Source organism: Microcaecilia unicolor, chromosome 14 (genome assembly GCF_901765095.1).
Source record: "Microcaecilia unicolor chromosome 14, aMicUni1.1, whole genome shotgun sequence".
Classification (NCBI taxonomy): Eukaryota; Metazoa; Chordata; class Amphibia; order Gymnophiona; family Siphonopidae; genus Microcaecilia; species Microcaecilia unicolor.
The window spans coordinates 15593468-15609207 of record NC_044044.1 but is presented as its reverse complement, the minus strand read 5'-3'; the positions used below and the strand labels follow the sequence as shown (position 1 = coordinate 15609207).

General features: G+C 45.1%; 1 protein-coding gene and 1 long non-coding RNA gene across 2 annotated transcripts; one reads left to right on the top strand and one right to left on the bottom strand.

Moving 5' to 3' along the window:
* Positions 1–2262: 2262 nt before the first annotated feature.
* SAT2 (spermidine/spermine N1-acetyltransferase family member 2) lies at positions 2263–10215 on the bottom strand. The gene is made up of 6 exons (XM_030186908.1): positions 10078–10215; positions 8360–8411; positions 5320–5403; positions 4356–4457; positions 2899–2939; positions 2263–2494 (listed from the first exon to the last, which is right to left on the bottom strand). Exons 1-6 carry the CDS (start codon positions 10138–10140, stop codon positions 2315–2317), a joined length of 522 nt encoding a protein of 173 aa, XP_030042768.1. The 5' UTR covers positions 10141–10215; the 3' UTR covers positions 2263–2314.
* A 1220-nt stretch (positions 10216–11435) lies between these two features.
* LOC115457486 lies at positions 11436–14858 on the top strand. Its single transcript, XR_003939966.1, has 3 exons — positions 11436–11474; positions 11899–12079; positions 14821–14858. It is a non-coding gene; the product is annotated as an uncharacterized LOC115457486 (long non-coding RNA).
* The last annotated feature ends 882 nt before the right edge of the window (positions 14859–15740 follow it).

The following is a 15740-nucleotide window of genomic DNA, read 5'->3' as shown; positions in this document are numbered from 1 at the left end:
ACACTCCCTCTAGAACCTGCCTGCAGATAATGAAACCCAGTCCACAGGGCTAGTCTCAACCATAGGAGCCAACTTTTCAAAATTATTGGGGGTGCTAAGCCCAATGAAAATAACCCCTCCCTGGACACATACAAGGAATTTTCTCAATGTTGGGGGTGCTCAAGCACCCACAGCACCCACAGAGTAGGCTCCAATGGTCCCAACCCCCCCTCCCCTGAGGTTTGAAAAGTGTAAATTTGTGTACCAGCTATGAAAACAAGAGCTCTGCAGGTATCTGCCTCCGACTGGGGCAACCTTCATCTTAAAACAGAGATATAGTTCTTCGAAGAGAGTAAATCAGTTTCAAAATGTTTGGGACATTTCTGTGGTTTATGAAAAAGTGCTGTGTGACAGGGGACAGCAGAACTGCCAAGTGACCCAGTTCCAGGCTTGAGATTTCGGCACAGTCCTGGTTTTGAACTCACATTCCAAAGCGATGTGGGCTTTCCAGTCCCTGATTCTACCCATTTAAATAAGTGCTGCAGGATCCAAAATGGACCAGTATAAAGTGTTGGAGATCTAGGAGCGGTATATAATCTCCCTCCTTGAATTTGGATAATTTGGCAGCCTTCAAGTTTGGTCATAGTAACATAGTAGATGACGGCAGAAAAAGTCTTCTGTCAATCTGGCAGAGCTGCCAAGTTGCCCAGTTCCAGGAGGGAGATTTAAAGCCGGGCCTGATTTTTCTGGCAAGCCTATCCTGATGCATTATGGGACCTGCAGTATGACTCTCGATTGATAGCATCAAGGACTACAAATCCCACGCTGCTTTGGGATATAAGTTCAAATCCAGCCTTGGCCACAGAGTCTCCCTCCTGGAACTGAGTAACTTGGCAGCTCTGAACCTGGGGTACGTTTCCTGAAAGACATTTCTACCAACTCTCCTTGTCTTTGCTGTCTATTTCAGATTTCAGCCCATAAACCCTTCAGTGAGATTATAGTCCCTGATCCTATTCATTCAGATCAGTGCTGCATGCCACATAATGAAACAGCGTGGGGTTGTCAGAAATCCAGGAGCGGCATATAATCTCCCTTCTGCAACCGGGTAACTTGGCAGCTCTGCTGCCATTATGGTTGCTATCTGGCTCCAGATTTGCCCAACAGGGTGGATCCCAGTCCTGAGTTTACGTCATTACATGCAAGGATTTTGTAATCTTGGTTTTCTTAGGACATGCAATGGAGAAATCAGAACTTCAAGTTCCTCCTGCATGCCATGGGGAAAAAACCCAGGCCTTGACCCACCCTGCCCGGTGAATCTGAATGCCGTTGGCAACCCTAGCTGCCATGTACCTGAAATACAAGAATTTTGAAATGCTCATCTTCAAGTTGGGGGTACACATAGTAACATGACGGCAGAAAAAGACCTGCATGGTCCATCCAGTCTGCCCAACAAGATAAACTCATATGTGCTACTTTTTGTGTATACCTTACCTTGATTTGTATCTGCCATTTTCAAGGCACAGACCGTATAAGTCTGCCCAGCACTATCCCTGCCTCCCAACCACCAGCCCTGCCTCCCACCACCGGCTCTGGCACAGACCATATAAGTCTGCCCAGCAATATCCTCACCTCCCAACCACCAGCCTCGCCTCCCACCACCGGCTCTGCCACCTAATCTCAGCTAAGCTTCTGAGGATCCATTCCCTCGGAACAGGATTCCTTTATGTTTATCCCAAGCATGTTTGAATTCCGTTACCGTTTTCCTCTCCACCACCTCCCGCAGGAGGGCATTCCAAGCATCCACCACTCTCTCCGTGAAAAAATACTTCCTGACATTTTTCTTGAGTCTGCCCCCCTTCAATCTCGTATCGTGCCCTCTAGTTCGACCGCCTTCCCATCTCCGGAAAAGGTTTGTTTGCGGATTAATACCTTTCAGATATTTGAACGTCTGTATCATATCACCCCTGTTTCTCCTTTCCTCCAGGGTACACATGTTCAGGTCAGCAAGTCTCTCCTCATACGTCTTGTAACGCAAATCCCGTACCATTCTCGTAGCTTTTCTTTGCACCACTGTGCACCATTGATGCTCTGCTCGTACTGTTACCTTCCTGTGGCCTTTCTTCCTCTTTAGCTCCCCTTGAATCCCCCAGTTTCCTTTAGCACTTCTCTTCCTGTGCCCCTTTCTGCTGCCCTCCCCCCCCCTTTCTATCTCTCTTTCTCTCTCTGTTCCCTTTAAGGCAGTAGTAATAGAAGGAAGAAAAGAATAAATATGTAGAAAACACATCATACAAACAGTTTTATTCAGGGATATCAGGTAAGACTGACAAATCTCTTCTCAGGCTTTCATAGTCCCTTCTGCCAGCGCTTTCAGTGCATCACCCTGGAAGCGATAGAGGTGCCAGCCCTCAGCAGCAGTCATGTTCATCGCTCCCCTTCTCACATAGACATCTCTGGCAGCCTGGTTCCAGTCTAAGACAGACAGCTGTAGGCGGGTACAGCCCAGACTCAAGCCCACCTGGAGAAGGAAGGAGAGGAAGATGGAGGAAGGGCTGTATTCGTCAAGGTGATGTCTAGTTTCCCCGTCTCCAGGTAAGGAGCAGTTTTCTGACTTGATGTTTCACCTCTCGCTCTGAGCTGGCTGGTGGTACTCAGGACAGCACTCTTTCAGTTACAACATCCTTTATTGGTCCAGAGCAGTGGTTCTCAACCCAGTCCTCAGGACACAAGAAGCCACTCAGGTTTTCAGCATTACCTCCACTGTGTGCAAATCTACTCATGTGTATTCATTGTAGATATCCTGAAAAACTGACTAGCTGGGTTCTGAGGACTGGGTTAAGAACCCCTAGTCCAGAGTGAGGTCAGGCCCTTTTCTGTGGGTCTGTTCCCGAACACAGGAGGGGATGGACAATTTCGACTTACCTCAGCCACTTTGCTCATCAGCTTTGTGCCAATCCCCTTTCCTAAGGGAAGAACAACCAGTGGAGGGTTAATGTTCATGCAGTTTACTTTTAAAGAGGTAGCTGTGTGAATCTGGTGTAACAAAATTGAAAGAGGCAGGTGGCACCTTATAGACAAAGTCCATTTATTGAGGCATCAGCTTTTGAAGATCAGAATCCACTTTGTCAAATGCATGCAGCTGATTACCACCCCATTGCTCCCTCCGAGGTGTGAGACCCAGAGAACAAAGAGTCCAAACACCTGCAGACTGGGAGACTGATCCCACTGCTCCCACCAGTCTCACTGTGTGACCCAGACAGCTCAGAGCATAAACATCTGTAGACTCATCCCACCAATCTCACTGTATGACCTAGAGAGCAAAGAGCCCAAACACCTACAGACTCGGAGTCTGATCCCACTTCCTCCCACCAGTCTCACTGTGTGACTCAGAGAGCTTGAGCCAAACACATGCAGTGTCTGATCCCACCGCTAACACCAATCTCATTTTGTGAGCAACAAGAAATCCCTTAACCCTCATTGAATTCACCTCTCTTTGCTTTCTCTCATATTTCAGCTATTTGTTGTACCCTAGTTTACTGCAGTGTTTCCAAACCTTCTCTTAGCACACTGAGCCAACCAGGTTTTAATCCTTATTTTATATTTGATTTTTATAGCCATACTGGGTTACTCAGCACTTTACAGTATTGACAAGCATCCAGGTGTAATGTGTGCCTTCCCTCAAGAGCTGACAATCTAAGTGAGAGATAAACTGACTTGAGAATGGAGAACGTCAGTGGTAGATCTGGGATTTGAACCCAGATTTCCCTGGTTCTCAGATCACTGATCTAACAAGGCTGACATGATTCATTGCCACAATGAATATGCAGGAGATAGATCTGAAATCTGAAATCCTGGCTTGCTAGGTGTGGCTCCAAATTGGAGTTATGAAATGCTGGTATATTAACCCCATCCATCAGCAGAGATGCCAGGGACAGTCCTGGTTTTGAACTTACATCCCAAGGTGAGTGATTTGTAGTGTGTCCAAGAAAGTTTAATGACAGGAGATGGCATGATGTCAAAAAGTTGAAGCCGGTCTCCACCCACTAGACCCAAGGAGGTTTTAATTCTTCAGTGCAGCTGCTGCCATCTTGGTAGACCCAAAAGAATGTAATTGATACGGTGACATGCTCTGACCACTGGCTTCAGCCCAGATAATGGGCCAGATATGCTCATGCCGTCTCCTGTCATTAAACCTCCTTGGTAGTGCCTGATCCTGCTCATTGAAATCAGTGCCTCAAGCTCCATAACGCACCAGGATGAAGTGGTCAGAAATCTAGGTCTGGTCTAAAATCTCCAGCCTGGAACTAGGTAACTTGGTGTCACTGAATCAGCATTGGAAGCTTTCTGAAGTTTTAGGATAACTTTCCCTTCCCCCATACCTCTGAATTCTGGCATCACGTACAAATCCTCCAGAAATAATGCTCGGCCCTTCCAGGTGCTATAAGTGAAGAAATAGAGGGCATAGCCAATGATCCTAAACCCTGTGAAATAGAACAGGCCAATGACACCATTATCTGAAGGTGCAGGAAAGTACCAAAACCATTAGCAGATGTCTCAGATTAACATCTTACAGTACTAAGGGGTCCTTTTACCAAGCTGTGAGGGAAAGGGCCTGTGCTGGCAGCAGGGGCCGTTTTTCCGCAGCGGGTAAAAAGCCCCCAAACGAACATGGTCATGCGGTAAGAGTAATCTTACCTCGTGGCTATTCGGCGGGAAGCCCATTGAGGTGGCGATAAGGGCTCCCATGGTAACCTGGCAGAACGCAGCGATGCCCGATTACAGCTGGGTTATCGCCTCACAAGCCATTCCCAGGGGTTTTCTTTTTACCCGGCAAATGGCACGCGCTGGGGGTGGAGCTATCACCAGGGGCTGCGCTGGGCCAGTGGTAGTCCTGATTTAGTATTCGGTAAGCCCACGTTGGGTTTACCGACGCTTTGTAAAAGACCCCCTAAGCTAGCTCCTTTGTGCGCAGGAAGGGGGTCTGGGATGCTGAATTGTATTGGTAGAGTTGTGCATGGAGGTCTCAGTAATGGAATGGCAGAGAGTGCTGCAGGGCAGGTTTAAGGTAGATCAGGAAATCTGTAAAGTGGGAGCTCAGTGCTGCAACAGCACACAGGCATCGCATATAGGATTGAGGAACGCCGCACAGCTCCAAAGGAGAGGTGTTTATCAGTGCGGGACACGTAGGGGGTGCTGGAGAGCAGGACTGAGATATATTGGCTGAGCTCTATATAAAGGTCTCTAAGTGATGGAATAGCAGAGGGTGCTGCAGGGTGAGATTGACTTGCATTGACAGTTCTGTGTAGATGAGGCACGGCAGTAAAAAATGTGTATGTCCTTTACCTTCTGTGCTTCTCTGCTCTGGCTGCAGCTCAGCAACCAAGCATTTGTAGAAGGGATCCTCAGCAAAGCCATCCTTCTGTAACACTGAAATCAAAGGTAGACAGATGGGGAGAAGGGGCAAAACAATGATGTGAAACAAAAAGGAGAGAAGGAGAGCGGAAAGGTTAGGTATCAACACCAGTAATTGGGAAGGAAAGCCAGTACTGGGCAGACTTCTACGGTCTGTGCCCTGATCATGGCTGAATAGATTTGGATGGGCTGGAATGGAGCTTTTCGATGACAACTTCAGAAGATTTAGAACAAGGACAGTGCTGGGCAGACTTCTACGGTCTATGCGCTGAAAATGGCCTTTCAGGAAAATGTTAAAGTCCCATTTTTTTTCAAGCAAGTTTACCCTAATGGACCAGCTTAATTCCACCAGATCACCTACGATACTCCTGCTAAGACGTCGACGCTTTCTCTGACCCCAATGTTATACTCAATCCCTCATCTTCTTCCCTCCATCCTTTACCATTTCCCTCCCATTCTCCTTCCCTTTCACCCATCATATCCTTGTCTACCTCCCCTATTCTAGTTCATTACGTTCTTTTCACATGTCCTTTGTAATACTTTTCATAATGTAAGTAGTTATGATCATCACAATTTATAATACTGGTCCTACATTTCCTTGTTTTTTACTGTATTCTTTACCATGTAAGATGCTTTCTTTTATTATGTAAGTCGCACTGGACCTGCTGTATATGGGAAAGAGCGGGGTACAAATGTAATGAATAAAATAAACCCCAAAGAATAGCAAGATTCTGGAATCCTAAAGAGTGACAAGGTTCCATGCAGAATCTCAAAGAGTAGCAACATTCCATGTAGAACCCCAAAGAATAGCAAGATTCTGGAATCCTAAAGAGTGACAAGATTCCATGCAAAATCTCAAACAGTAGCAACATTCCATGTAGAATGTTATACTCAATCCCTCATCTTCTTCACTCCATCCTTTACCATTTCCCTCCCATTCTCCTTCCCTTTCACCTATCATATCCTGGTCTACCTCCCCTATTCTAGTTCATTACGTTCTTTTCACATGTCCTTTGTAATACTTTTCATAATGTAAGTAGTTATGATCATCACAATTTATAATACTGTTCCTACATTTCCTTGTTTTTACTGTATTCTTTACCATGTAAGATGCTTTCTTTTACTATGTAAGCCGCACTGGACCTGCTGTATGTGGGAAAGAGCGGGGTACAAATGTAATAAATAAATAAATACGATCAGGTGTGCATATGAAGTATCATATCATATACTTTATGAAATTAGTTTATCTTGTTGGGCAGACTGGATGGACCGTACAGGCCTTTATCTGCCTGTAGGTTAATATGGAACTTTGTAAGTCTAAGTGCTTTGAAAATATGCCTCTATGTTACTTTCTTACTATGATTGGAAAAACTGTGTAAACTGTGTTTCTTGAAGTGCATTTCTCTAGTCTGGCCAGTAGGTGGTGCATGTTTATGTTTAAAGTACCCTTCTCCACCACCGCCAACTCCAGGCTCCGCTCATTCTGCCTCGCCTTACCCTATGCTTGGAATAAACTTCCTGAGCCCTTACGCCAAGCCCCCTCCCTACCCATCTTCAAATCCTTGCTCAAAGCCCACCTCTTCAATGTTGCTTTCGGCACCTAACTTTTATACCTTTCAGGAAATCTAGACTGCCCCTATTTGACTGACTGTACATTTGTCCTTTAGATTGTAAGCTCCTTTGAGCAGGGACTGTCCTTCTATGTTAAATTGTACAGCGCTGCGTAACCCTAGTAGCGCTTTAGAAATGTCAAGTAGTAGTAGTAGGTGGTGCATGTTTATGTTTAAAGCTGCTACAGAGAAATTACTGTTCCTTCTTTAGTAAGCACATAGAGAAGAAATAACTTGCAGTGATGTGGCCAGCTACTTTTTAAAAATGTTGTTCTGGGCTCTGATTAGCCCAGGAGCTCAAATTCAGTCTGGAAATACTGGATTTTTCCCCAGTCTCATATTGGGAGGAAAGAGAGAAAGATCTCTTCATTGAGACCCTGTGAGCAGTTATATTTCCCGTACTCTCCAGGCACTATTCAGGTAATGAACAACCGTTTAGATAGTTTTATAATTGATCCACATTCAGTTACCTGTTATTATTTGCTGATTGCACCTTTTCTGTTTCACTGTTCAAATTTGTCATGACAATAAACCTTCTATAGTTTATTGCCTCTGATTGTCTGAACTGACTAAGAATTCTGGTGGATTGTGTGATGGGTCTGTGAGCACTTTCTAGGAACTGTAGGACCACTGAGTGTGTTGCCCCAGTAACCTATAAATCACTGGGGAATACCATCAGAGCGGGAAACTCACCCAGAGGCGGTTGGGACCCAGTCGGTGGGAGGAGGGTGCTAGTGTAAAGCATACGCTCAGGTGCAGGCGGACCTGAGCTGTGCTGGCTGTAAGTGGCCACAGGGTTAGCCCCAGGCGGGTGGCTAGGTGTTCCGTGACAGTGCCTATACTGGGAATTCCCCTAATCTTTTCAGCACCGAAAAAAAAATAGTGCTTAGCGTTATTCTACATATGGCGCTTAAAGTTAGGTGCTGTTTACAGAATAGTGCTTAACGCCGGGAACCGTGACTACATGTCACGGGGGGCCCTAAACCTGACTGAAGTTGAAAGAAGGACAATCTGCAAGCAAGCTTGGGCCCCCTCCACCCTTCCTAGCATCTGCCCTGGGCTCCATCATATCTAGCACCAGTCCTGCATCATTTACTTTGTTGATATGACTGTGGCTGGGGTTGATACCCCCCGGTAGAAGCACCACCTAGTACCAGATTCAGGATGCACCCAGTCAAGAACCACCACTATAATGGGCCTGCTAGCAGGATGGATTATAAAACGGGGTAGCTGAAAGCTCCATTTACAACTGCACTGGAAGTTCAAAGGAGCGAAGGGAAAGCCAGGCCAGAAACCCTGAACCTCTCCAACCTCCAAAAGACTGAGAAGTGCAAACGTCCTCCTTCCCACCTCTCTCTCACCTTCTTCAGTGATTTCTACCTGTTCAGACAACTTCTCAAACTCTGCTAGTTCCTAGGAAGCAAGGAGAAAGCTGTGTCAGTTCTTAGCATTTGGAATCAGTTTAATTCATACTAACGATATAAGAAAAAAAACAGGCTCTGATTTAGGCACAGGCAGCTACCTAGGGTGCCAAAAATTGAGGGCACCAAATGCCCAGGTTAAAGAGGAGCTTTTTCCTGATTATTTTAGAGCCTGGTGCATGTTCTGATTCAAAGGGGCTATGGCTTTCCTCTGCTGCCTCTCTACAGAGATACCAAGTTACCCAGTTCCAGGCTGGAGATTTTTTTTGTTCCGATTTGGTTTTGAATTAACATCCCAAAGCAGTGTGAGATGAGATTTGTAGTGCCCGAGGAGGTTTGATTAACACAAGACAGTACGAGCATGCTTGGCCCATTATCTGACCTGAAGCCAGTAGGTAGAGCTTGTCGCCGTATCAATTACATTGTTTTGGGTGTACCAAGATGGCAGTGGCTGCTTTGGGGAGAATTAAAATCTCCTTCGGTGGAGTGGCTTCAGCCTTGTGATGTCAAGCCATCTCCTGTTAATCAAATCTACTTGATAGTGCCTGATCCTACCCCTTGAAATCAGTGCTTCTCCTACTAACCTACAAATGCACTCAATCTGCAGCCCCTCATTACCTCTCTACCCTTATCTCCCCTTACGCTCCTACCCGAAACCTCCGCTCACAAGACAAATCCCTCCTCTCTGTACCCTTCTCCACCACCGCCAACTCCAGGCTCCGCCCTTTCTGCCTCGCCTCACTCTATGCTTGGAATAAACTCCCTGAGCCCATACGCCAAGCCCCCTCCCTGCCCATCTTCAAATCCTTGCTCAAAGCCCACCTCTTCAATGTCGCCTTCGGCACCTAACCACTACACCTCTATTCAGGAAATCTTGACTGCCCCAACTTGACATTTCGTCCTTTAGATTGTAAGCTCCTTTGAGCAGGGACTGTCCTTCTTTGTTAAACTGTACAGCGCTGCGTAACCCTAGTAGCGCTTTAGAAGTGTTAAGTAGTAGTAGTAGTAGTGCTGGAAATCCCATAATGCACCAGGATGGGGTGGTCAGAAATCCAGGACTGTCCCAAAATCTCCAGACTGGAATTGGGTAACTTGGCATCTCTGCTCTCTAGTCTATAAGATCCCTATGTGCTATATGTCCCTCCCACCCTCTGGTTAGACTGCCTTTCTGACAGAAGGGCTTGTCTCCCTGGCACTGCTGTCCCAGCACCTAGTCAGCCTGCCTTTGTGACTGCATAGCTTCCTAAGTAGCCAGTTCCAGAAAGGACATTTTTCTGACAACCCCAACCTTGTGCATTAATATGGAACCTGCAATAAATTATTTCAATAAGCATCAGGGACTACAAATACCATAGCGCTTCAATGTCGCTTTCGGCACCTAACCATTGTACCTCTATCCAGGAAATCTAGACTGCCTCAATCTTGATTGACTGCACTTTTTGTCCTTTAGATTGTAAGCTCCTTTGAGCAGGGACTGTCCTTCTTTGTTAATTGTACAGCGCTGCGCAACCCTGGTAGCGCTTTAGAAATGTTAAATAGTAATAGTAGGGTGTAAGTTCAAAAGCAAGACTAGTCTAAAAATGGCATTACTGGAACTGGTTAAGTCGGCAGCTATGAGATAAGGGCTCATCTCTAACTGGACCCCACCCATTTCTCACCCTGATCATGCGCACTATGTCCTTGCAGTCCTCGGACCTGGCCAGCCGAATTTGGTACTCCATGCTGGGCAACCCCAGAGCACACAAATCCTTTCTCGCCAGGGACAGAGAAAAAAAATGACTGGTTCTGTTTTCTCTGCCCTTTAAACCTAGGTGGAAGGGAAAATACACCAAGCACAGGGGGGGCATCACTATTGGATAAGGAGACCAGCACCTGAAATCACCTATATACCAGGGACACTTCCTCCTGTGCTGTGTTTTCTGTAAACTACGACTCATTTTCAAAGTGCCAGAGCCAAATTCAAAGCAGCCGCATGGATCCAGTGGTTTATCCGGCTGACTACTACCCCTGCGCTGTGGTACAGTCAGAAAGATCCCAGAACAGGATTTTTTTTTCTCTCTTCTTGTTAAAGAGACAGTGTTTCTGCTGTCTTCACTTTGGTGTAACCGCTCAAAGTACATTTGCTTGTGTACTTCATGTAATTTTTTAACCTATTGTTGGCATTGCATAAGCATATTTAATTAATGTATTTATTTGTAGCATTTATACCCCGCTCTTTCCCGCTCGATGGCAGGCTCAGTGCGGCTTACAATAAATGGGAACAAAGTGTGACAGAGATCACATTGAGATCAGGTTCTTAGAATTATTTATGTACCCATTCATTTGGGGATTTTTCCATGAATCACGCTTTTTCAGCTATTGGAATTCAGTCTGTTGCACGTCTGCACGTCTGTTTTCTTGAGGAGCATGCATTCTTTTACATTGTATGTGTTTTTATCTCTTTAATATACACAGGATAACCAAAGTTTGCCTACGATTGCATTTGGTTTTGAAAATACCATTTACCTTTACATAACTTACACCATAAAGCCAGTAGTGAATCATTTATTGGTTTACTTGTAGTGATGTTTGGCATCATGTGGGTTATTTACATTTTATTTTATTTATTTATTTATTAGGATCTATTTACCACCTTTTTGAAGGAATTCACTCAAGGCGGTGTACAGCAAGAATAGATCAAGCAATTAGAGCAGTAAAAATATTCGAACAATACAAAGTATGGCATTGTATACTACTTGCTATGACAACACAATATGTACTAGAACATTATAATTGGTAGTGAAGGGTAAGGCAAAGTTGTAACATATAGACGAGTAAGAAAGTAGGAAGAATTAGAAAGTAAGGTGATTGATTTGAAGAAAGTTGCACGTGAGGTCAGAGATGGTTAAATATTATCTCAGGCTCAGCTAGGGTAGGAGTGGATAAACATGTCCCGCTGCAGTATGTGCAGCCCGAGTCAATCCTTGTGTGTGTGAGTGAGACTAACAAGTTAGTTACTGCTTCCGTTAAAGGCTTGGTTGAAGGGCCAAGAGTTCACCTGCTTCCTGAAGTAGAGGTAGTCTTGTGTTAAGTGGAGCCTTTCAGGCAATGCATTCCAGAGTGTGGGGGGCTACTCCGGAGAAGGCTCGCTTGCTGGTATCTCATCGTGTAATGTCTTTTGGAGAGGGTGTAGTTAGTGAAAGTCCTTGGGAAGAGCTTAGTGTCCTTGGCGGTGTGTGGAGGATCATCCTATTCTTCAGATACTCGGGGCCATTTCCTTTCAGGGCCTTGAAGATCAGACATAGAGTTTTAAATTGAGCCCTGTATTGTACTGTTATTAATTGTATTTTTTTCTTAAGTACATTCCAGTTATAACCTTGTCTATATTCAATCATTAAGCATTCTTTGTCCTACTGTAGTATTTTATTTTCTTCTTATTTTTAATATTATGTTTCATATTAGGGTTTATATGTTTATACCAGTATTTATATGTTTTATAGATTCCTAAGCAGGAGCTTTGGCCCTGAAACACGGTAGCTGTGTTGAGTCGTTTGCTGACTTTCAATAAAGATCGTATTTTTGGATAAGCATCTCCCTTGCTGTTTTTTGGAAGAAGCGACCTACCCTACTTTTTGGATTCCTTCACTTTGGTGTATTAATGAGCAGCTCTCATTCCTTCAGGTGTCTCTGAAACTGTTCATATTGTGTTTTTGGTTGTAACTCAGCACTCACTGCCATCTCATTTAACCAAAAATCTAGGCCTTTTCTACTCTCTCCTCCTACTTCCAGAGCAGGTTCATAATATACAATCTAGACACTGTTTTATTTTCCCTTTGTTTGTTAATTATATCATCATATCTGTATTGACATTGCTCATCGAATTGTTGGGGCTAAATTTTTATATCTATGCAGATGTGACTCTGGGCAAGTCACTTAACCCTCCATTGCCCCATGTAAGCTGCATTGAGCCTGCCATGAGTGGGAAAGCGCAGGGTACAAATGTAACAAAAATAAAATAGATACTATTGGAGATTCTACATGGAATGTTGCTATTCCACTAGCAACATTCCACGTAGAAGGCTGCGCAGGCTTCTGTTTCTGTGAGTCTGACGTCCTGCACGTACGTGCAGGACGTCAGCCTCACAGAAGCAGAAGCCTGCGCGGCCACATTGGTGATCTGCAAGGGCCGACTTCTACATGGAATGTTGCTAGTGGAATCTCAAATAGTAGCAACAGTGGAGAAGTGGCTTAGTGGTTAGGGTGGTGGACTTTGGTCCTGGGGAACTGAGGAACTGAGTTCGATTCCCGGCACAGGCAGCTCCTTGTGACTCTGGGCAAATCACTTAACCCTCCATTGCCCCATGTAAGCCGCATTGAGCCTGCCATGAGTGGGAAAATGCGGGGTACAAATGTAACAAAAATAAAATAAAAAATATCAGACAAGCAAAAAAAAAAAGCCAGTTTCTCAAAAAATGAAACGGGACCTAGGAAGGCTCTCATCTAAGCGATTTCTCGTCTCTCCCCTGCCCTCGATTCTCCCCTCCCCTCGATATCCAGCGATTCTCCCCTCCCCTCCAATCCGTATCCAACGATTCTCCCCTCCCCACCCTGTCCAGTGACTCGCCCCACCCCACCTGCCCCCCTTTTAAGCACCCAAGTTACAGTTCAACCCCAGCCCTCACCTGCCCACCTTCTTCTCCCACAACAACCCTCCTTTCCATCCATTTTACCTGAAGTCGCAGCGGCGTCAGTGAAAGCGGCAGGCTTAGCTCGCCTCCAGCCTTCCCTTTCCTTCTCTCTGTGTCCTGCCCTCCTCTGATGTAATTTCCTCATTCCACGAGGGCAGGACACTAAAAGGGAAGGGAAGGCTGGAGGCGAGCCAATTACGTATACGTCATTTGCACACAGTTACGAACCCAGCCAGCCAGTCATCCAGGGCAGCAGATTGACCAATTATTATATAGAGATAAATAAAATGTTTGAACTAGAAGATTTCCAAGTGCACATCCCCCACTCCAATCCTTCCAAAAAACTTCTTATTTACAGGATAGATGAAAAAGTCAGAACGATAAGAGTTGTTTACCCCTACCTTGCCCCAAACTGGCAATAACTGTTTTCCGTTCAATTAAACAATATTCCAGCCTGAAAGACTGATGGCTGAGTGCATGGCTTCTGCCACAAGATTAACGAGAAAATATTCCACGCCGATGCGGTAAACAAATGAGATGTAAACAAAGTGCGCAGAACCTGCGCATTAATCGGGGAAACCCTGACAGACACAAGCGCTCAAAGGTTCTGTGAAGAGGGTGCCTTCATTGTGCGCATCTTCAAAGAAAACGAACGTGCCAACGTCTGCGCATGAATCGAAATGTTGCTATGTGCATAAATATTAGCCCTCACAAAATTGTATTGCACATAAACCCTGGATTCTATAAACGGTGCCCAAATTTGGGCGCGATCCTGACATGCGCTCAACTAAATTGGATAATGAGACAAAGGCAATAATTGGATTTGTGTTCGCATCGCATCGTGTTATCAGGGGCAGCCCAAGGCAATCTGCAGTCTGAGGCGAGGGCTGAGATGCCACCTGGGCCGAATGCTGAGGTGGCGCCCTCCTGGGTCGTGGTCTGGAATCTCTTCACTCCTTCTTCAACCCCCTTCTGCCGGCACCGGCCTCTTCTCTCTACTGTGTCCCGCCTCTGAGGAAACAGGAAGTTATGTCAGAGGCGGGCCGCAGCAGAGAGAACAGCCAATGGGAATCGCTGCCACTATTGACTTTTAATTAACAAAGGTAGCCACGGAGAAGGGGATTGAAGGAGGGAGGGGGGAGATGCCACTCCTGGAAGAGTGCCACCTGAGGCCCCCGCCTCAGGTGGCCTAATGGTAGGGCCGCCACTGCGTGCTATTCTTTAACACTGTGCACCCAAATCTCATAGTGTGTAACCCAAAAGGGGCATGGCCGTGGGAGGGGCATGGGTGTCAGGGGAGCATTCTCCCTAGATATGCCCAGTGTTATAGAATTAGAGGGATCCGTGCCCAAATTGCATGCCAGGATTTACATCAGATTTCAGTTGGTGTAAGTCCTTGCGCGCAGCGTTGGGTGTGGAAACCCGAGCTAAGCACGATTCTATAAAGGGCAAACACCCTTTATAGAATTGCACTTAGCATGGATTTTTTATGGCACCCAAATTTCAGTTACAATGCCACAGGGGAAAATATCTATTACCCGGAGTACAATTATATTCAAACTATCTACCTTTGAAGCACTCCTTCCAAACATATATTGTTTTTACAATTTGTTCTTAAAATTTTATTTGTGTGGGAGAGTGGTAAGATGGTGACCTGAAGTTCGTATGCCCAACGGCCCAGCTGCCCTCTGAAGTTTCGTGTTCTTTATGTAAATTTCCTCTCTGCAATTGCAGTTACCTTAACTGAGAGGAAGGAGACAACTGGCAGTCAGCCGCTGATGGCCAGCGTTTTATCCCCTGAGCAGCAAGTGGGGGACCGCTGCGCAACGAACTGCCCACAGATGAAAGGGTTGGTGAGTCCTTTGATTAGCGCCGGCGAAGGAGCATCGACGTTCTTGGACCTGGAAAAAACAACTCCATCGTGCCTGAATTATTCAACCACCATGCCCAAAGGAGTAGAGGAGTGAGTTAGAGGTATATGCTGAAACGGAGGACGTTTACAGCAGAACCCGAATCGGCGGAACCAGTCCTAAACACCTATGAGAAATCAACTTGGAGTTTTTGGCTCCCGTGGAGGTTACATTGAATACCATCTGGAAGGCGCTTCGGGACCTAACGGTGGCAGTAAATAATTTTGTTTCGGATATAATTTTATTAGAGAGTTACATGGACAATTAAACTGAACCCTTTGAGAGTAAAAATTTGATATAACAAATGATTCTACATGAGCAAGACGTGGTTATGATTTTGAAAATGATAATAGACCAGAAATTTTGAATCATAAAATGAATATTATTATAGATGATTAATATCAAGATTATTGTTTTTCCCAGAGTTCCGGGTATGACTCCTAAAGTTTTCCTCAGAAATATTTCCTCAAATTATTACTTTAAAAGGAGTGAAGCCTGTGAAAACTGGGATTACTTTAATCAGTGGGATCTGAATTAGAGACTTAAGTATATGTATTGTTAAATAACTTCTGGTTTTTAAAAGAGAGAGAATGTAATCAGATGTATTATTTCTAATTAAAAACTGGATAATAAGTACGTTTTCAATGAAATGATTTGACTATACACCGTATTGGGCTTGAAGAAGCCAACCAGATGATCAATGTGGAATAATGAATTAGATGAGTAATATCTGGGGATAATCAG

What these genes read in the sequence shown, in the direction of transcription:
- SAT2 (XM_030186908.1), bottom strand. Translation starts at nt 10,140, where the DNA reads ATGGAGTACCAAATTCGGCTGGCCAGGTCCGAGGACTGCAAGGACATA. An exon ending in GGTAGAAATCACTGAAGAAG is followed by an intron (nt 5,404 to 8,359) that starts GTGAGAGAGAGG and finishes CTTTGATTTCAG; the next exon opens with TGTTACAGAAGGATGGCTTT. An exon ending in CGTGATGCCAGAATTCAGAG is followed by an intron (nt 2,940 to 4,355) that starts GTATGGGGGAAG and finishes TTCTTCCCTTAG; the next exon opens with GAAAGGGGATTGGCACAAAG.